We start from the raw sequence: 21,259 nt of genomic DNA, 5'->3' as shown, positions 1-21,259 counted from the left end.
AAAAGGGTGGCGCTGCCTTCAGGGAATACCTTCTTGTTTTTTTTTTGTTTTTTTCCTCTTTTGTCCTTTTTTTTTCTTCTCCTCTGCTGCTTTCTGCTTTGCTTATTTCTCCCCCTCCTCCTCTTTACGTCGGGGGCCTGTTTCATCTCCAGCATTGAGAAAAGCAGCAGCCACCACTGTGCCGTCGGAGGCATCTACGCGGTTGCTATGGTTATTCACTTAGATACAATTACTATAGCAACGCGGTTGCTGAGGGCCGGGGAGGAAGCGGCTCAGTGGGGAGTCCAGGTGGAGACACACATGCTGTAAAGACACACAGCTCAGCTTCACAGGCGCGGAGACATTTCCAGTGCACGTATCATTTTATTTTATGAAAATGGTTGTCACCGGATCTGCTTAGAAACTTTTGGACCTGGCATTCATTCATTCATTTATGTGGATGTTACTTAGACATGTAGCCCCCACCTACACCAGACCAGAAAACGTCTCTACTCTTAAGAACCATGTCACAGCTTTGTAAAGAAAGACATCCAGCGGATAGCCCGGGTCGAAGCTTAGCATAACTGCAAATATCAGCCTTAACCACTGTCCAAACAGGAGAGGCACCTTAATGATGTGCAAGCGCTGCTGAAATATTGCATGAAATCACGGTTGTGTGTTTGTGGAGGACAATCCCTCTGCAAACTGAACACGCTACAAGCAGCTTTGGGTTCTTAACAAAACTCATCAGCTGAGACACAGGTGGACAGAAAGGTTGACGTGGTTCTTCTTCTAGAGCGCAGACTTCCTTGAGGTAGTTGTTGTTGTTGGTTGATGCGTTGGTTTTGTCTTTGATGCACAGGTTCAGTGGGCATGTATCCTATTTAGAAGTTGATCACCTGTGAGCCCAATTATTAGCAGGACTGTTAAGCTCCGGCGCCAGACTGTCGGAGGTATCAACGTTTTCACCAAACTCTCAGGAGGAAATAAAACACGTGCAAATATGGAACTTTTTCCTACAAAAGAATCATTCTAGTTTTTCGGTTTGAGGAAATTTCAGTCTCGTGTTTCACGGTTTTATGAGCGAGACTTTAGAACAAACAATCAAAACCGTGAAGGGTATCTCTATGCAGGGCTGGTTCAAGACAATCTGGGGGCCCTGGGCAAGAGGCACTTTGTCGCTAAAAAAACACAAAGCAACCAAAAAACTAAAATTTAATTTTAAGAACATAACAAATTTGGCTTGTATTATTTAAATATCAAGTAACAACAGTAATATCTTCAGTTTTTACACTTTGTTCTTATTTAGACATTTGCTTACAAAACTTGCGACCATGTTGTTGTTTTATGATGCTTGGTGTCCCATGTGGCATTAGCTACTTTTAATGTAACACATATTCATATTTACCACTGCCTGTTTTTTTTTTTCTTCTTGGTAGTTTCGCATCATTTTGGCCGGTGTAGGCAGAGAACCATCAGGGAGACTACCAGCATGTCATTGTTGCAGTGTAGTGTCTAAAGGGGTTTCAAGTCGTGTTGTCGATTACCCGAATGTCAGCAGTCCCCAGGAGGCCGTCTGTAACCACTAACAAGTAGCAGCACTAGAAGGGGCCCCATTAGGGAGGATTCCCACCGCGTTGTCATTGCAGCGTTTATCAGCGTTCCCTCATTGTCATTGATATGGTCCAATATCAGCCGCGTCCGACTCTTAATTGGCCCTGGGCAATCGCCTCTTTTGCCTGTCCGCTTCGTGACGACCCTGTCTCTATGATGTGCCTTCTTCAAATTCTCACGGTTGGATCGACGAGCGACCGATCCCACCCTGCGTCATCCGGCAGAGTCGGAGGCTGGGTCTGATGTAGACTACGTAACATCCCAATCAATCGCTTCATCGTTGCTGTTTTTAGCCACCGTCCCGTCCAGCTCATCAGCAGCCGTCGATAGCCTCATTAGACCCTGCAGCTGGTTGCTCCCTGTCTCGTCCACTTAGCCTGGGAGTGTGTGATGTGGGAATGTACAGTATACTGTACACGACTAGAGCATGCTAGAGCATCCCCTTCTCTCTTCTTCATCTTTTTCTGACCGGCCCCAAGCAGATGGGTGCCCCCCATATGAGCTGGCTTCTGCTCCACGTTTCTTCCTGTGATGAGGCAGTTTTTACCCCGATGCCAACACCTTAGTGCTAGTTCTCACCTAACTAGAGTTTAAATGAGGTTACTGACCGTTTTTTTTTTTTTTTTTTTTTTTTTTCCAGAGGAATGCTAAAGATGGTTGTCAAAGCAACATTTCGGGCAACTGTGCGACCAGGCTTGCACCTCCCCAGAGGCTTGAGCCACTTTGATATGCAAATGTAACCATGCCCACATGTGCACGGTGACAAAATGAACATGTTAATACTTAGCAGCTAATCTTTACTGTCGCCACCGCCTTAGTTTTTAATGTAAAGGTCGCACGAGGCTGACGTTTTCTGCAACCAAACCAAATTTCCAGACTGACTGACACCTCATATTTGCATTAACAATTAAAAATGGCATTAAAAACCCAGTATGTGTGCTGTGTCATTGTAGTGTGACTCGGTGATCTGCGCCCTGTATTGAAGTCAACGCTAGCTGCTGAGTTTTCCCTTTAACTTTTATTTGTAAATGTAAAAAAAAGAAAACTTAACTTGGCTGTAAGGAGTGACAGAGGCCACAGAATAATTAGTGGAGAATTAGACTACCTCATAATGGACAGTGTGGTTGGAGGGAAATGGAGTTACAGCTGTTTATCGTGGAGATGGAACTCTACACGATATTAGTGCAAACCTTAGTACGGGCTGCCGTCCGTTTAATTTCACCCTCCTCTTCATACCCTCCATCCACCCTTCTCCAACCTCCCCGCCCTCTCATAAAATATTCAGAGAGCCTGGCGCTAGGCCAGATGCCCCCCACCCACCCACCACCACACTCTGCCAGGCAGGCAGCCAGCTGACAGGGCACGTGGCTCTCTGAGGGGTTCAAAGGGCGGCGGTACAAAGAGCAGGTTTGGCTTTAAAATGCAGAACAGGGAGAGACGTTCATGGTGTTAGTTTGCATGCGCCGATCAGGCATAACATTATGACCACCTTCCTAATATCGTCTCCTTAGTGCCTCCAAAGCAGTTGTGAATCATGTGTTTTTTGGTGGAGGCCTATGGGTTGAGGGAAGGGGTCTCTATGATCAGTTTGGGATCTAGTGAATTTGGAGGACAGGTCAACACCTTGAACTGACTGCCGCCATCAAGGAGTGTCATTGCTGTAGGGTGGGGGGTGTCTGGTCTGGTCTAGGTGGGTGCATGAATGAATGCCAGGTCCAGACGTTTCCCAGTCAAACACGTAATGGTAAAATGGTCTTTACTACTCCTCTCAGTGGTTTTCCCATGCCACACAATAAGCGTTAACAACACTGCTTCCCATCTTTGTACTATTCATTCATGGTGGAATTAAATCAGCAGAATTGCCTGATATAAATTCCAGACAGACCCAGTATTATCTGGGCTCTTGAGGATTTGAGGCCCAGGGGCATGTCCCCCTCTTGCTCTTCAGGTAATCCACACTTGTGCATAATCACGGCCTTTCCTGCAACGCCTAATCCCCCCCCCACCCCCACCCCCTTAGAATACTCCTGTTAAAACCAAAAGCTTTGACAGTGTATGGGGAGATGGACTGAAACATCACTTTATCCACTCTGACATGGTTTTTCTTTTCTGATAGATCGTCTTTGTCTTCGACCTGAGCTGTATCTGTATTTCATTTCCTCTCTCGCCAGCCCTTCGGTGCAGATTTGTCTCTGAACTCTTGTTAAACTGTGACAGACACGTCCACAGTGGCATCCCTCAAAGTCACTTCTTAAGACGGTCGCTGCTAAATCACTCTGATTGCACTGGGAGGCCTTTATATGTGTGTGTGTGTGTGTGTGTGTGTGTGTGGGATGTGAGGCATTCACTGGCAGCGTGGAATGCGTAGAGTTCCCTTTGTCCTGGTGTGTAAGGGATCACACAGCCGGGCATCGTAATGGAAGTGGTGTCAGGCCAGGTCAATGTCACTGAGGCCTGTGTGTGTGTTTTCAGAGTTGGTCTGGAAAACAGTTTGAAAAGACTTCTTCTTCTTCTTCAGGTCATAAAGTGAAAGATCTCCGTTCCTCTCTTTGTGTTTTGATTTATTAGGGGGTGAACACAGAATCCCCTTGTTCAGGCTTTGGTGCTGTTCTCATGGAGATGCACACAGGCATCAAGAGACTCCAGCTGACACGGCGCTTACTTGGTTAAGCTCATTCTCAGTTTCAGTCCGACTATTAACCACTTAATGTGAGCGTGCGGTGATTATTCCAGTATTATTCACCGTTTACGTAACGCTTGTTCACTGTCTCCCCACTGTTTCGCATAAAACTATACATACACTGGTCCACCATAACATTAAAACCACTGGCAGGAAAAGTAAATAACATTTAAACCATTTTGTGACAATTAAATGTTCTGCTGGGAAACTTTTGGACCTGGCATCCATTGGTGTGGATGTTACTTAGACATGTGGCACCCACTTAGAAAAGACCAGGGACCCCTACCCCCATAGCAATGACCCCTGTACCCCAGTAGGATGTAGCCTGATACACACACAAAAACATTTTAGGAACAAACATGAAGAACAGCACAAGGCGTTGGCCTGACCTCCCAATCAACTAGATCCCAAACTGATCAAGTATCTGTGGGATAATCCACCATGGAGCCCCCTCCCTTCAACCCAGAGGTACCCAAAGACCCCCCATTAACAACATCCACAGGAACACCCTCAGAAGAACCATGTCCATTCTCTGATGAAAGGTTTGGGTTTTGTGCAAGTCTGTCTTCAGTATATCTAAGTATATCTAAACCGTGGTCCTGTTGGGTGAACATTGAACACTGATCTTTGGTTGCTGTGTAGTTAATGGATGAAGTTTCTTCAACAATACAATATGTTTCCTGTCTTTGCATCTTCTTTTCTTTCCTTTTTTTTTCAGCTATACGCTGCCACTCCACTGTAAAGGACATTCAGCCTTCAGGCGTTCAGCTCGCTATTGTTCGGCGCTGTATCGAATCTCATTGCTGTCAAAAATGAAAAGGTGGGAAAGCCATTTATGGATATAGTGACAGGAGCAACTGCAGAGGAAAGTAATACAACACTAGTGCAGCTTTTAAAAAAGCGATTGGACGCTCGGGTTTCTCCCGAGTTTGACCCTCGCAGTTTTGTTCTAAACGGTGGAAAATGTTTTTTTCTTTTTTTTCGTTGGCAAACGTCAGCCGTGGACGAGTGTAGCTGCTGATAGCGTCTCATTAGAAAATAATTGCGTCGCTTGCACAAACACATTGCCGTTGTTAAATTTTAATGACGCTGTGTTTGCAGTAAAAACCTATTAGGGATTTCTGCACCGTTCAACAAATTGCACATAAATGTCCGAGCCGTGAGAGCGTAGTGTATGTAGTCTGTGATATAACCCGATGTCATGGCTTTTTGTAGGTTTTTCTTGTGGTTTTAGGTGGTTGATTTCTGCTGTGAACGCAGTATTAAGAGAAACACATCTTCTCCACCTTCATGGCGATTGCTCTGAAACTGTCTTCTTCTGCATGTAGGATTGAAAATAAATGTATTTTCGTTTTGAGTGCTGACCTCCGGGGTAGTTCTTCCGCAGTGAATAAATGCCTGCTTGAGTACTTTTCCTCCTTGTGCAATATTTTCCCAGTTACATCACCGTTCGATCGAGTGGTCTCACAGATAAAGAGTTCATTGTCTATGTGACAAAGCAAGCAATGGACTGCACAAGCTTGCGGTAGCATCCGCTAACTCCTACTCTTTTGACAACATGAGGACAGACTACAGTCTAAAATGTCTGGAAAATGTTGCGTGGTTGCGGATTTATGTGACGTATCTTTTCGTACCACCAACACCAGTGTCCACCGAGTATGACTGTAAGGCCGTCTGGACGTTTGGTTTGGTTTGGTTAGTGTAATTTAGAATCATTTTGACCTGATTTTACATTCTTATCCCCTTAACCTGAAGTCATCATCTTCTGCTCAGCCATTCCACTGTTTCTGGTTTCAGGATACATGGCAGAAGGCTTAGAAAGTTTGCCTAAATCTGAAGTTAGATATGAACCACAATCGCTGAGTTTACGAGATTGTGAAATATTAGTAAAAGTGCATTTTTAAAGTAGTTTACCGTGTGATGGAATGCGACTGTATAGAGCTACAGACCCCAGGAAGACGTAAATGTGATGTCTGGCGTGGAGACGTGCAACAGATGGCATTGGACTAATAAGGGAGTGTAATTAACATAGCTGTTGGTGTTCGATCCTAATGTTGCTCTTCCTAGCTCGTTTGGTCTCTGCCCTGCTCTGCTTTGGTCTGCTCTGGTTTGGTCAGGGAGGTTGATTAGATTTAATCTGACACATGAACACAGACGCATCACAGTTTAGGCCCCACCTCTTCCCAATTCTGGTTCTGTTGCCGCCTTTGGAAAAGATAAAGGCACAAGGGGCTGCAAGGCTACAGATTTTTGCAGCGGTGACATCTATATTCTTGATCTGAATACATGTGCCGAGAACAGACAACTGTGAGCTGCAGATATGTATAGTGAAAAAACAGTCTGTAACTCATTTAATAGTACTCTCTGAGACCTTCTCTGTATTCTGCAGCTATAGATGTAATGTCTTGGTGTGCAGCCTTCTTCTCTCTGTTTGGTGTTTGGTGAAGTTGTTAACTGACGACTGGGAAGAGGATTTGGATCATTCCTTTGCTAGTGTTAGCAGATGCATTTTGAGATGCATTGCAGTAGTACTTTTGTTTCATTTCAGGACTGACATGTCACGGTAGTATGGGCTTCATCTATAATGAAGTATTTCCACTTACTAAGGACTAGGGTTAGGGTTAGTGCTTAGGGTTAGTGCCGAGGGTTAGAGTTAGTACTAGTTTGCTGCTACGATCCACTGGACTCCGCGCCTGTCTTCTAGGAGTTGTCTGTGTTGTTATTGTCATGTGACCGGTTGCTAGTAAACATGATGCTTAAAGGGTGAAGTCAACAAACTGGACTGGTCGACCAGTCTGTACAACCCCTAGGAGATAGAAGGTAGTAACACTATTGAAAAATAATTGTTTTGTTCAAACCAGAAACATAAAAAATTTAAAGCTATTACAACATTTCTTAATAAATTTTGTAGAATATTTTTTTTTATCAACCGTAGTAGGTTAGTCACGTAATCTGATCTAAATCTACCTGTGCTCTGTAGATTATTTTTCTTTTTTATTGTGTCGATGTAGAAAATTTGGCCTGAAGCTGGAAATGGAAAAAAGATCAAAAGGTCGTTACCATCATTATGAGTCATGAATATCCACAAGGGCTTGTTCAAAATACACACAGGCAATCACACTAACCCTAACCCTAGGTCCCTTAATTTAAATTCTCTTTGTTCATTAAAGCCAAAGGGGTGAATGAGCATACACAGTTATTCTAATTGTAAACCGATACTTGTCTTGTGTTGTATGAATAGACCCTGCTGCCTGGTGCCAAATGACCACGTGCTGTACACCTCTTCACCAACAGCTGAGCTCCTTTATAGCCTGACTGTCAGCGAGGACATACTGTACGATCCTTAGGGTCACCTTAGCTCACATTCACACACATCAGGTCAGGAACCAACACAACTACAACTGAACTTGTTATTCCAGTCGTCCTTGGCCACCTGAGAGGCTGTTTCCACTGCCTGCTTTAAGCGTTGTTGATGGTTGAGACTTGGTGGCAGCTTTGGTGTTCGAATGCCACAAACATATTTGTGTGCATAAGAACGCTAAGATACATGTGTTGGATGTGGATGTTGTTAGTTGTCTACATATTTTGGGAGGACCTCCTCAGTCGGGCTTGATGTTTTGAATTCTGAACCCAACATTTTCATGAAGTTCCTGTAGTGGGAAAAAAAGCTAAAGGTCCATTTTTCATCACCGTTAATGGGATGCTGCTCCAACCTGCTGTGACGGGGAACCCATAGCCAGGGGCCATCATTAAGATACAGACAATCAATGATTTTTTCAAAAGGAAACTCATAAAGCTGTGGGTGGAGGGGGTACGCACACATGGATTTAAAACCTAGCCCAACCCGGGCCCTCAGACAACAAAGACTGACAAGACGGAGTGGATTTGCTGAGTGTGTCTGGGTGTGTAATCCTCACTGGTTGGAAGTTTATCGACTCAATCTATAGAACGGGAATCTGCTGCATATAATTTTGTGTTTACACTGTTGGTCGGAGCTGAAATGATTCGTGACAGAGAAAATTTATGTTATTTATCAGAAAAATACAACAGATCCTTAATGTGCATTTTGGCAAATACACAAATGTTTTCCTTATTTCTCTGTTAAACAGATTTAAGTTGGATGTGTTTGGTTTTGGGTTTTGGTCTGACAAAACTATTTTATATGAAGACGTGGACTTTTTCACAATTTTCTAGATTAATCAGATCTTTCAATGATTTATATTTCCTGTTTTGACGTATTCACACCAAAGGTGCAATAATTTCTCAGGCAAATTCAACTCAACTGCAGACTAGACTTGTGTCTTTTTTTGTGTCTGTGTTTTTTTGTCTTTTTTCAGTTTATTTTTTTAGTTTTCATCAGGTGAGGTGATCAGCTGTGATGCGCCTGTGTGAACATCTCACGCTACAGCTACTGTAGCTGAAATGATCCCAACAGTTATTTTAGACACAATGATTCAGTTCAGTTCAGTTCCCCAAACCATGACATCTCAGGGCAACTAACATGGAAAATATAGTGTCACAGAACGAAAGATTAGGACTGAATCCTGAATCGTTTTCTGAATTGTTTTCTTGATGAGCTTGGATATCTTGAGGGCAGAGCTCCCTCGCGTCAAACGGGGGCCAGTCGAGGTGGCTCAGCCAATCTGTTGCCTCCTGGGTGCATTCCCATGGCGGTTTACCAGGCTCGGACACCTCAGGGTAGAATACAGTCAGAATTCCTCGTGGTGAATTAGATTGTGTTGCTAAGGCCATCGCCGTGGCGACCTGACTTACCGTCGTACTCCAAAGGACTCATTTGCCATTGCACAGTGATACAGTAGACCTCCAGTTTTGTCCAGGGTTTGAACTTCACCACAAGTTGTTAGAAATCTCAGTCACCTCAACATTAGTGACGTGGAAAAGCTTTGTTGAGGTTTTTTATTCTTTTTCCGACACACAACACCTGCATATCTAATGACATGGAGGGACCCCCTCCCTGCTATATGTGCTATATATATTAAACTCAGCCTAGTGAAAATTATATAATTATAAATATACATTATTATTATCATTCTGCATTCAATATTAAGCTATTAAAATAATACACAGGATCAAATATTATTATTTTTTTATTTATTTCTAGTCCCTGCCTCCATTTATCCCTTCACTAAAATATGTTGGATTCATTTTAATGTGCAATTAAAGAATTTTAAATTTGTGGGGGAAAATTTAAGAAAAAAAATATATAATCAGTCAAAGATTTTGTGAACCTTTATCGATTCATTTTCTGATTATTATTTTTCATTCAGAATACACCTACAATCGTCTTAGCTTATATGGCAGCAAGGAGCACAGAGTGCAACACATTAGTCGGCATACACCGATCTGCCACAACATTATGACCGTCGGGAGAAGTCGATAACATTTAAACCGTGTTGTGACAACTCAGTGTTCTGCTGGGAAAGTTTTGGTCCATTCACGTGGATGTTACTGTGATGCAATGACGGCACCACGTAATTCATTTCTTTATTATGACCTAGTAGTTTTCTCACCTACACACATTTGTCCCTTCATTCATGTTTTTCTTTCTTCTTCGTCTGTTGCTTTTATGCTTCAAGTTGCAGTGTTATTATTAGTTATTATTTTTTTCTCTTCCTCATTTTAATTTCAATTTCATGATTCATAAAGAAAAGCAGAAGCCAGACACACACGCACACACACGCACACACACACACACACACACACACACACACACACACACACATGCACGTGTGACAACTATTTTGGTTTCGCCATCGAGGTCTCCACATAAACACTGGTGGCAGCTGCTGCCATAGCAACACCATTGCGCTCCCTCCCCCCTTTTCTCCTCCCTCTCACCCGACCACTCCCCCCCTCCACCCCTCCACCCTCTCTCTCTCTCTCTCTCTCTCCTCCGCCTGGCTTGGCGCTACACTCAGCCAGAGTGTGAGGACCAGAGAGGAGAGAGGAGGTCAGCTCGCTCCGTCTCCCCGAGAGTAAAAAACAGAAAGACAGGCAGCAGGAACAAGGAGGAAGAAAGAAAGAAAGGAAAGACAGAAAGAAAGAAAGAAGAGGTGGAATAAACCAGCGTTTTTTAATTTTTTGTTGTTTTGTCGGGGGTTGGGGTCGGGAGTTTGGGGGGGGGAGTGCACAGAATGAGTGAGGACAACCACTCCCACTACAGGCTGGACCCCAGCGATCGCCTCAACGGGCTGGGCCAGAGGAGGAAGAGACCCAAGAAGGTAAATGAATGGATGGAGAGACACATGGTGGAGGGAGTGGGGGGTGAGACGCCCCCCATCCCTCCCTCCCTGCCTCCCTCCCTCCCCAGCAGGAGAGCAGGAGGCGGATGAGAGGGGTAGCGGAGGATGAGTGAGTGGAGGATGAGTGTTTCTTCCACTAATTGGCCAGAGAGTGCTGTTGTGTTGTGGAGTTGTGTTTAATCTCTTCTCATAGAGACTCAGTTTCTCCATCTCCTCCTGTGGAGTGAAGCGTTTCCCAGTGGGAGCCTTCGATCCCTGCTGATTCAACCTTTTTTTTTTTTTTTTTTGGGATTAAAGCTCTTCTCATATCAGTTCAGCCCTTTCACACCCCTCCCCTCTGTTTCTCCATCTCCGTCCTTCTCCAGCGTATCATTACTGTTGTTATTGTTGTTGTGCGCACACCTCTAGGGTAGTGAGTAGTAGGCGGAGGCTCCTCTCACATGCTGTCAGGGTGGGTCCCCACTCCACTCCACTCCACTCCACTCCACTCCACTCCACTCCACTTCGCTCTGCTCCGCTCTTTGTTGTGGATTTCAGCGCTCGCAGATATCAGCTGTCATTTTTTTTTGTTGTTGTTGTTGTTGTTGTTTTCCCATCAGCCTCGTTACAAAAAAAAAAGGTGTTTGTGTCACAACTGTCACGGGGCTTTTGTTGGTTATTCTCTTTATGTTTTTCTTTTATTTTTTTTCCTGCACACGCCCGTCACCCTCCGGTCCGTCCAGCATGTCAGCATCTGATGACGGCACAGACTGTTGCGCTCGTGCATCCGGAGAAATGCAGGAATATTGTGAATTTAATAGAATATATTTGTTTACAGTGTATTTTCTATATTTATTAGTATGTATGAGCTAAGTCAGGGCTTTATCTAACAGTTGTTTACCGTAATTCATCTTATAGGATTTGTGAATGGTAAAAAAAAAGAAAAAAAACGATAAAAATATGTTAAAAAATGGCCACAGTTTGACACAAACCGAAGGCGAAACTGCAAAAGATGTTCAATTTAGCATCGCATGAAAGCGTAGGTGGATTCTTTTTCCCCCCATTGTCTCAGCTCGGCTATGATTATATAAGCAGGCGGACCAGTGAATCATGCCACTTTTGGTAAGATGAATTTCTCTGGAAAAAAAAAAGTTAAGTTTCCTTTTTGAAAATAAAATATTTGTCCAGGTAAAAAATGGGAAACAAACATTAATTTTCAGAATACATGCACACTGTGACAGCGTGGCTGTGTAACGCTCCTCAAAATGTCTTTTTTATTTGTCAAATGTCGTTTCAAATCAACAGCTTGTCGTCTGCGCTTAAATGTCAACCTGTGACGCCCCCTCATTCACGGCAAACTGCCAAAGTAAAGTGACTCTTTTTTTGAAGTCTTGCAACAGTACAGTTTGTTTGTCGTCCACCTGTGTGAGTGACTTCTGATGTGTGCGGGTAGTTTAGTTGACTTTTAGACTTCATCAGCCTTTTTACCTTTTTGCTAAACCAGTTAAACGATAGTTGTCTTTTTAGCATTTATGGCGCACAACGATAAAGTAACCATCATTCATCATCTGCATATAAAAGTAGGGCTGGGTGATATAGTGGTTCATATGGTTTTAGTTATTAGTTATAGTATTTATTTATAATATACCTGACTACACAGTGGATCTCTGCACCCTGAGACACTGTTTCAGACCGGACCAGTTTCAATGTAACATTTCTAAACATGAAGCGACTGTGTCACTGTCGGAAAAATGAAGCAGCAGAACGAGAAGACTTGTGCCAAAAAAATAAAAGTGCCGCGTCAGTTGTTTTGTTTTGTTTTTTTTTTAGGGTGAAGAGACGTCCCCGATTCCTGGGGACAGTCCCCGTTTTGGATGACCTGTCCCCCGGTTAAATCTGTCCCAGAAAATGTCCCCAATTTTAGCTTTTTATGAATGAGGGAAAAAAAATGTTGCATGCAGACTACAATCATTTGGTAGCCAGTCATGCTATTGACATTACAGACATAGCAGTTTAAGTCAAAGACAGTTTTATGTCAAAATGAAGTTGTAATTGTTGCTGTTTCTTCATTTCATCTTGATAATTTTCATTGTTATTTATTTATTTATTTTGTACATGTCTCCGGATTATCAGTCAGTGCTAACATGGGACCATGCAAACCTGTTTTACTACCAGTGTGGGATTAATCTACAATATTAACTCATCATCACAGTCAAATAGTCCATCCTTAGTCAATCTACTGCATTAATTCTTCTCTCAACCAGCAGAAAATTTGGGAACACGTGATTATGCATGAAAAAAATTATAAAATACCGTAATGTACTGTGATACTGTCAACATTTTGAAAAATACCGTGATATAAGTTCTTGGTCGTAGCGTCCAGCCCTACATGAAAGTCAAGCGTTTTTCCCTATAGTGGAATAATTATTTATGTGTGATTTTCAAGTTTATCAAAAAGATTAAGTGTTTGTCTTTGACCAAAAAAGTGATTAACCTCAATGTTGCTATGTCGCCATTGAAGCCTAGTTCTTAATTTTCCTGAACCGTGTCCTTAAATGTGCAAAACTGGAAAATTTTGCAATATAATGGCTCTTTCCACTACTCCACCAGAAAATATTGTGATTAGTTCCTTATCCCGAACACCAAACATAACTTCGTGTGGACAAACACTTGGATAATGATCACTTACCCCGCTAATCCGCAGACAAAATAACACAACAATGCAGCAATTAGCATGCAGACGCTCCTCCATTCATTGCAAAGAATGCCTGCTTCCTGAGGGCGTGTCTGCTTCTCTAATTGGCCGAGGAACAGCGGAGAGGTGCCAGGAATGAGTGTGGCCTTAAACTAATCAGATTTTAGTGATAATACGTAGAGGTTGTCTAATATTTACAAATGATTAATAAGATTTTGCATTACAAGTCAAACATTCTTAATATTTATTAAAACACTGTGAAAACTCCTTATTAAACTCCTTAAATAAAAATAAAATATTAAAAATCCCGCATTCCCAAGAGACTGAACCCTCTGTGACAAAAGCAGCTGTCACTTCGATAAACATCCAAAAGAAGTCACGTTAACGTTAATTAGCGAAGGAACAAATTTGTTGAAGTCCTACTGAGCAGATGATGAGGTCGGATGCAGTTAAGGCTGTTACATACTTGCAGCTTGTTCTCGACACATTTATCAGGGAGAATTTTTTTCTTTTTCCTTCTTCAGTCACTATTCTGTGATTGGTCAGAAATTGGAAGTGGGCGTGGTTAATGTGGAAAAAACGGAAATGCTAGCGTCCACTCTGTGAGCTCCAAGATGCTATATGCTGTGTGTGGGTCAAAACAACTGGATGTCATCTGAAAATAAATAGTAAAGCTGGAGTTCGGAACTTGATTTTCTCGTGAAGTACAAATGACCTGGTCAGAGAAAATTTTATTTTTCTCATTAAGGCTGCACGATTATGGCAAATTATTATTTGGATCAATATTGTAATCGTGAGTATTAATCGCGATAATTAATCGCACTTATTAATCATGATTATTCGTTCATTAGGGACAACATCTGCTTTTTTATTGCACTTCTTTTAAAGAAACAATATGTGAACAGTTTTCAGTCCAAAATGAAATTTTAAATAAGAATAATTGCTTAATAATATAAAAAATGCCCCAAAATAAAAAATTTACCTAGGAATAAATGTGCTATTACACAGAAAAAAGCTATAACATTAGCTTCAGTCCACTGAGTGGCTTGAGGCTTGAGGCAATGTGCGTTTACTTGTTATTTACTTAATGAAGCCTTAATCATACGTTCGCCCCCTGGTGGTTGGCTGACTACTGGTTGAGAAAGTGTTTGATTAGATATGAAGCAGTTGCCCGAATTTTAAATGTAAATATCGCCGATAAACAGGTTCTTTTAATCGTGGCTGTCAAAACTGTGATTACGATCAATTGTGCAGCCCTAGTTCTCGCTCACCTCCAGAAAACAAGAACAAATTTCTTGCTTGTCACGGACTACGCACTACTACTACTCTGATTTACCCCAGAGCCCCAGATTTTGTGCAGGGGAGGAGCTGGGTGTGGATGGATGGGTGCTGCAAAACACCAGACTTTAAACATTTCAGCTGAACTCTTCAAACTTAGCACGTAGTTGAGCCCAACCAAGTCGTTACTGTGCCTAAACCCGAACAAACCTTCGCAATGTGCTAATTTATTGTCACTTTTTTTTTTTTTTTTTTTTTTTTTTTTACCATTTATCAACTGCATATCTCCTCCTGTTTGTTCTAAACCAACCAGTGTGTAGATGGAGGACTTATTGCCCTTCTACTGCGGTACTGCCGCGCCACATGTAATAAATCAAGCTGACACATTGCTCAGAAGTTTTTTTTTTTTTTTTTGCTGAACATAGAAATGTTGGAGCTCAGAAGCGGTGGCCCATTGTGACAAACCAGAGGGAGCAGTGATAACAAATCCTACATGACAAAAACAACTATACGCACTATTCTGCACCGTTTTATTATTATTATTATTTTTTTGTCCAAACTGAGTGAGCTCAAGAGAAAGTGAAAACACAGACTAAGGCAGGTATGGCCGTCAATGTCTTTAACGCTGAATCTACAAAAGGAAATTGTCAGTGGCAATGCATTTGGCAGCGAGGGAGCAATCGAAATCAATGGATGAATTATTGATATGCCTCTCCCACCCCCCCATGCTTAGATAGGCACCCTGGAACGAACACAAGCACAAGTACGCACCCGGATGGTGACCCATGGGAGCTGATCTTTGCTGTGTGCAGGGCGATTGACACGAGTGATGTGAAAACATCTAATACACTGCACTCTTGGCTTTTTCACAAAAGCCATAAATCTTCCTCTTCCTCTTCCTCGGTTAACCCCCCCCCCACTTATTCAAAGACTAGTCCGAAACACGACCCTACTGTAAGTGTGTTTGCTCACTGTGTGACTTTCTTTCTGATGAGCGCAGCAAAGTTTCAGGTTCTGACTGTACTGCAGAACAGTTCGGAAGAGACGCATCAGTGTTTTGTTTCCGCAGACGAAAAGTTTGATGATTTATTTATTTTTTTTTCAATAGCTCAGCTGTTTCGGTACTGGAAAAAAAAAACATGCACAGTCATATTCCACAAATCATTCATCCATTTCATTGGTCTTTAAGCTGAGCTGCAGCTTTCTACATTAAACTGACTTGACCTTTCATTGTTGCTGTAGCCATAGTCGATCAATACGTCAATCTGGTACCGTATAAATAATGATCTTTATACCTGGAATGAGGGTTGGGTCGATTTTCATTGCTAATGCAAACTGAGGCATTGTGTCCACAAAGTTTTGCACGACATGGCCAGTGCGGACATGTGCATGCCATGACAGGGATACTTGTTATTTTAGTGGATTGTGAGCAGATGTGGGGGATGCAACATTAACCCTTTTCATGTATCCTTTAAGTTTTTCTCATGATCATTAGATTTTGAGAGGTTGTTATGAAACATTGCGTAGGTTTGAGGTTGAGTTTTAGAGTTAAAGAGTTGAAGGAACTTAAACACTAGTGCTACGTTCATGCTAGCAGCGAGAGCGACAAGCTACAACACAGTTTCTAATGGAAGTCAGCGATAGTGAGCGACAACCTGAGACGACTCCTCTGACACAATGGTGAATCAACCAATTATAACCAGTCAATGGCATCACCAAGTAATTGAGTGATACTCCAACAGGGATGCTGTGGGACAATTTGTAGCTTTTGTCAGTCACAGTGCGAACGGTAGGATTAGGAACGCCTCAGTGTGTGGCAAGAACGTAGGACCCGAGACAGACGGCCCGAAAAGGCTGGATGGAAAACAGTGAATCGTAAAAATATGGAACAAAAGGCCCTGCGCAGGTAAGCAGGCTACATCCAAAAACGCAAGGCAAGGAAATGCAAAGACCCTTTTAGGGTATAGTATAGCATGTATAGAGAAGCTGAATCTTTGTCTAGGACTGGAGAAACATAATCGAAGGGAGTTCCATTTCCAGATAAGGGCCCCATTGAGCGAGAACTGTCTCAAGCTTGATCCAACAGTGATCTTTTGGGGGTTGGGCAAGCCTCCCGTTGAACAAGATCAGCCTCCAAACTAGCAAGGTGGCAAAAGCCAAATCTTGCAGTTTTGCCATGGGAAGGTTTGTTTCAGGAGGGGTGCTAAAAATGGGTGATAATGGATTTGGGAATAGATTTGATTGTCAAATCATCAATTTAGCGCAAGACCAAAACATATGTTGCAAGCGTTGTTAACAAAGCATAATTTGTGGCTAGCTTAGCATTTGTGTAGTGTTTTTTGTGAAGGATTTTGCATTGAATTAATGGACATTTAGACAGAGAGTGAAGTGGCATATTCTTGTTCTCAGTTTTACCTGTACGGAGCATTCGCAAATTAATTTTCATTGCTGGAACTAATCTTATATAATCCGTCAAGTTTTCTCTCGGTGTCCCTTCACATTGGACCAGCTCAGCTCTCACATGATGGTCTATAAATGGCATCCATGACTCACAGCTGATCAGCTAACTGATTAAAGCCAATTTCCCGTGCTGCTTCTATCCACAGACTATCCACCCACCAGAATGGGCACATTTTAAAGTCCCGTTCTCACAACAAAGGCCACAACTGAAAACCACAGACGTTCTTTGTCCCTCGAGGATGAATACATATGGTTTTGGCGCTTCCGAATCAAACAAACTTTTCTTATTTGCCCAAAGGATGGTTTAGTCAGCTGAGTTTGGATGCCAAGATTATTTTGTGTGTTTCCTGAATCACAGAATAAATCATACACATTGCCATTGCAGGCCACAGGTTGTACAGTGCAACCAGATTTAGTTTAAACAGGAAAAACAGCATTTAAAAGAAAAAAGAAATGGTTGTAAAAAAAAAAAGAAAAATATAATTAAATCTCAGAATATTGTGGGTATGACTCCCACCCACTGTGGGTGAGGACTTCATGATACGATACGTATCACGATACGATATGTATCACGATACAATACATTACTGCGATATTATGATATTGCGATGTATTGCAATATTCTACATAGTTCACTGAGAAATTTTAATTGCAGCTTAAAATACATGTTGTATATACACGTACATCAGATGACATCAGTGATAATTCCTTGGACAAATTGAGTAAGAAACCAGATTAATCCAAATGATTAGTTTCTAATTTATTGCACTTGTACAGAAAAATGGTGGTGGAGGATGTGTGGAAGTTGTTCATGATGTGCTCAAAACACAACTTTTTCTTTTTCTTTTAAAATCGATATTAAGACATTCAAAATCGATATTGTATTGGAGGAAAAAAATATCGTGATATATTGCTATATCGATATATTTTCCCATTCCTAGTCTATGGTCTCACTCATGTATGTAGTGTGCAGAGTAATGTCCATAACCTATGTCTTCTACCGGCAAAGCAAAATATGTTTTTCGTTCGATCGTCAATTTAAGGTAGAAACATCTTTGAGCTGGAGCAGCGGTTCATGACTTGTTGCTATGTAGTCTGGCTATTTTCAAAGAAAAAAGATGTTAATAAATGAGGAGACCGTGGTCCCTGCCGGAGGAGAAATAGAAAGTCGATTCTAATCGGAGGATTGCTATTGACTGGCTCGACACAATTACTGGTTCACGTCTCTGCTGCCTGGTTTGGTTTGTCTGGAAATAACTCTGAAGGATAACGAGGAAGCACCACAGTGAGTCCAGCTGATCCACTGACTCTTCGCGATGTGACGCCGCCCGACTGGAGACAAATGAATCACAAACTACAAATCCTAGAATGCTCTTTGTATTTTTTTCCCCAGCATCTTAAGGCTTTCCGCAAATATAACGCTGAGGCAAGCGTTAAAAGAGAGAATTAGGATTAAGTCTAGACTACAGTCAGGATTGAGATTAAGCGCGAGGATGCGTGTGAGTGTGTTTGAACTGTAGTATTGCGAATAATTCCCAACAGACCCACGTCCTGCATCATCAGCTGTTTTTAACAACTGAAGTATTGTTTCAGCTTCTGTGTGTAGCCATGAAAAAGGTTTGATGAGTTTGACCTCACGTTGACCAGAGGCGTATTTCTCAAATCAGCTGTTTTCTGTGGGTAACATAAGTCCAATGGAAATCATGAGTGGTCTGTCTATGAGGAAGCATCCTTATTATTTCTTAGTAGACTTGCTGTTTTGTTGACTGTGAGTGTCTGACCCTCGTGTGTGGCTTCTTTTTTTTTTTTTCTTCTTGGATGGCAAACGGCAACACAGATGGTCTGTGAGGATGACACCCAGACGTTGCCATAGTGACTGAGAGCCTTTGCCGCCAAAAAGAAAAACATCTGAGACGACATCTCAGACTTTGGCAACATATTCTCTGACTGCCAGCTTTGGTTTTTGTCCACTAAGTGATAATGTGGGCCATTTTGCCCCACATCTGACAACAGACAACAGTATAAATAAAGTAGTGCTTTACACCGATCAGGCATAACATTATGACCACCTTCCTAATCTCGTGTAGGTCTACCTTGTTTCTCTAAAACAGTTCTGAATCATCAGAGAACGGACATGGGTCTTCTGAGGGGGTCATATGGTGTCTGGTAACAGAATGTTGTTAGTGGGGGGGTGCCTTTGGGTCCTATGGGTTGAGGGGAGGGGTCTCCATGGTGGATCATCCCACAAATACTTGATGAGTTTGGGATCTAGTGAATTTAGAAGCTGTGCTGTTCTTTATGTTTTTCAAGTTGTTCCTGAACTGTCTTTGTGGCAGGTGGGTGCTACATGTCTATGTAACATCCACACAAATGAATGCCAGGTCCAGACGTTTCCCAGCAGAACATTGAATTATCAATGTTATTTACTTCTCCTGTCAGTGGTCATGATGTTGTGGCTGATATGTATGAAAACTGAAATGAGCAAGTCTCTGATTCAAGTAAATAATATCAACTGAATGTATTCTGCTTGATTTTTATTAAGAACAAGCGGATTCAAATAATTCCAAGCGTCTTGTTGTTCTCTTCTGTTTCGACATAATGGCGACAGGAAGCGATGCAGATGAATAGAAAACATCAGAGTAAAAAAAAAAAAGGTGGGGGCTGAAGGAGAGAAGACGGGCTTAATGAGCGTTTAATCCCAGTATGGTGCCACGGCTGATGGTGCATCAGGCGCTAGCTTCAAGCGGTCTCCCTCTGCTCGGACTCCTGGTGCCATAACAGATGAATAATACTGAGCGAAGTGGAGGCAGTCGTGGTCTTGTAGGGTTTCCTACGTGAAGCGCTTCACTCGTCCTCCACTTACTGTAAATGAGACAACAATGGAGCGTGAAAATCACGAGCTGAAAACTCGATTAGCTGATGAAAGCAGATACCAAATGCATGGCAATTAAACCTGGTGTTTTATATCAGAGCTGAGCTCTGTTCTTTAACATGTTCCATTGTCTTCCGCTTTTCTGGGTCCAGGTGGTGGGAACATCAGCAGGTCCAGACAGACCCCTCCCCGGCCACTCCTTTAACATTTTCTTGTGATGAAATCAAAACAATATGTGGGTCTTGAAATCCATGCAGTGGTGTAACGCTTAGTATAAATCCCAGATTTTACAGCTCTAAATAAAATGGACTTTAGGAGCTGGTGGACACTTCCACACCTGCTTGTCAAAGGGGGATGATACTATTCCTGGAGTGAAATGTCAAACTTCCAGGTGATACAGCCCCAGGAACATGTTGAGAAATCTCAATCTTGACCAAGCTAGATGGATTCGACCATTCAGATTGTCAGTCAGCGTCCATCAGAGCTGCATTAGCCCTGTAGTGATGTTTAGTGACAGGTTTGACTGTGAGTTGTAGGCTGGACTGGGAGTGCTCTGTCTAACACCAAGAAGCCGTCTCCCACCTCATTTATGGACGGCCAGGGATTATTTATTGATGAGAGGATCTATCCATTAGTAATGCTTGGGGACTTGAGGGTAGTGGCGCGTGGATCAATGGAGCTTCTCTGGTTCAGTTGCTGCAAGGTGTCACGGTCTCAGTTAGAGGTCGAACTGATGAGGGCCAACGTGATGCAGAGACGGATTTGTGGGGTTTCACTTTCACTTTTTGGAGAAGTTCATTTAGATCCCAGTGTAGACCATGAAGTTATCCAAAAACATGTTTGAAAAGGATTAACTAAAGGAGCTACTTGGATGAGTGGCAAAACGTCACGTCCAATTGTCTTTTTAAACACTTTTTTGGGGCTATACCTTGACCTGGATGACTGGGAACATTCACAGACCCATAGGTTCTTAAAATACTTTACAGTTCTACACATTCACACAGCATTGTCGAACACGCAAGCAACTGGATTCAGTGTCTTACTCATGGATACTTTGGCATTTGGCCCATGTACCAGAAATTGAACTGCTAACCCTCTGGCTCGTGGACAACCGACTCTAAATCCATTTACCTTTTTTAAAACATAAGCCACAAAAGTCCTATATTGGGACAAAATCATGATTTCAGTTGTCCTCCTAAAGGTTGGGTTGCTGCTTATTTGTAAATTTACAAGCAGTTTTTCTTCTTTCCACATGCTTCTCATCCTCTCATGCCTTCGAAGATCCCTGGTTTTCTCCAGTTTGTTTCAGTTTCTGTTCCCCTTTGGCTTGTTACCATGGCACCTGTGGCCTATATCCTGCCTTCAGACACACAGAGACACACTTTCTTGAACGCATCAAAAGATAAGAAGACGCATAAGACACTGCTCCTTCGCCTGCC

The 21,259-nt window shown here is 42.4% G+C and overlaps 1 protein-coding gene across 2 annotated transcripts in view; it reads left to right on the top strand.

Moving 5' to 3' along the window:
- Positions 1 to 21,259, top strand: part of ank2b (ankyrin 2b, neuronal) — a 162,230-nt gene that overhangs the window by 32,302 nt on the left and 108,669 nt on the right. Inside the window, exon 1 of one of the 2 annotated variants that reach the window (XM_047601080.1) lies at positions 10,214 to 10,515. The exons of the other annotated variant lie outside the window; for it this stretch is intronic. Within the exon in view, the coding sequence (XP_047457036.1) occupies positions 10,429 to 10,515 (87 nt within the window). The 5' untranslated portion in view covers positions 10,214 to 10,428. Of the gene's footprint in view, positions 1 to 10,213; positions 10,516 to 21,259 lie in introns of those variants that run through there. 2 annotated transcript variants of the gene reach the window in all.

This window comes from Mugil cephalus, chromosome 1, assembly GCF_022458985.1.
Source record: "Mugil cephalus isolate CIBA_MC_2020 chromosome 1, CIBA_Mcephalus_1.1, whole genome shotgun sequence".
NCBI lineage: Eukaryota > Metazoa > Chordata > Actinopteri > Mugiliformes > Mugilidae > Mugil > Mugil cephalus.
This window is presented reverse-complemented; position numbering and strand designations above follow the sequence as displayed.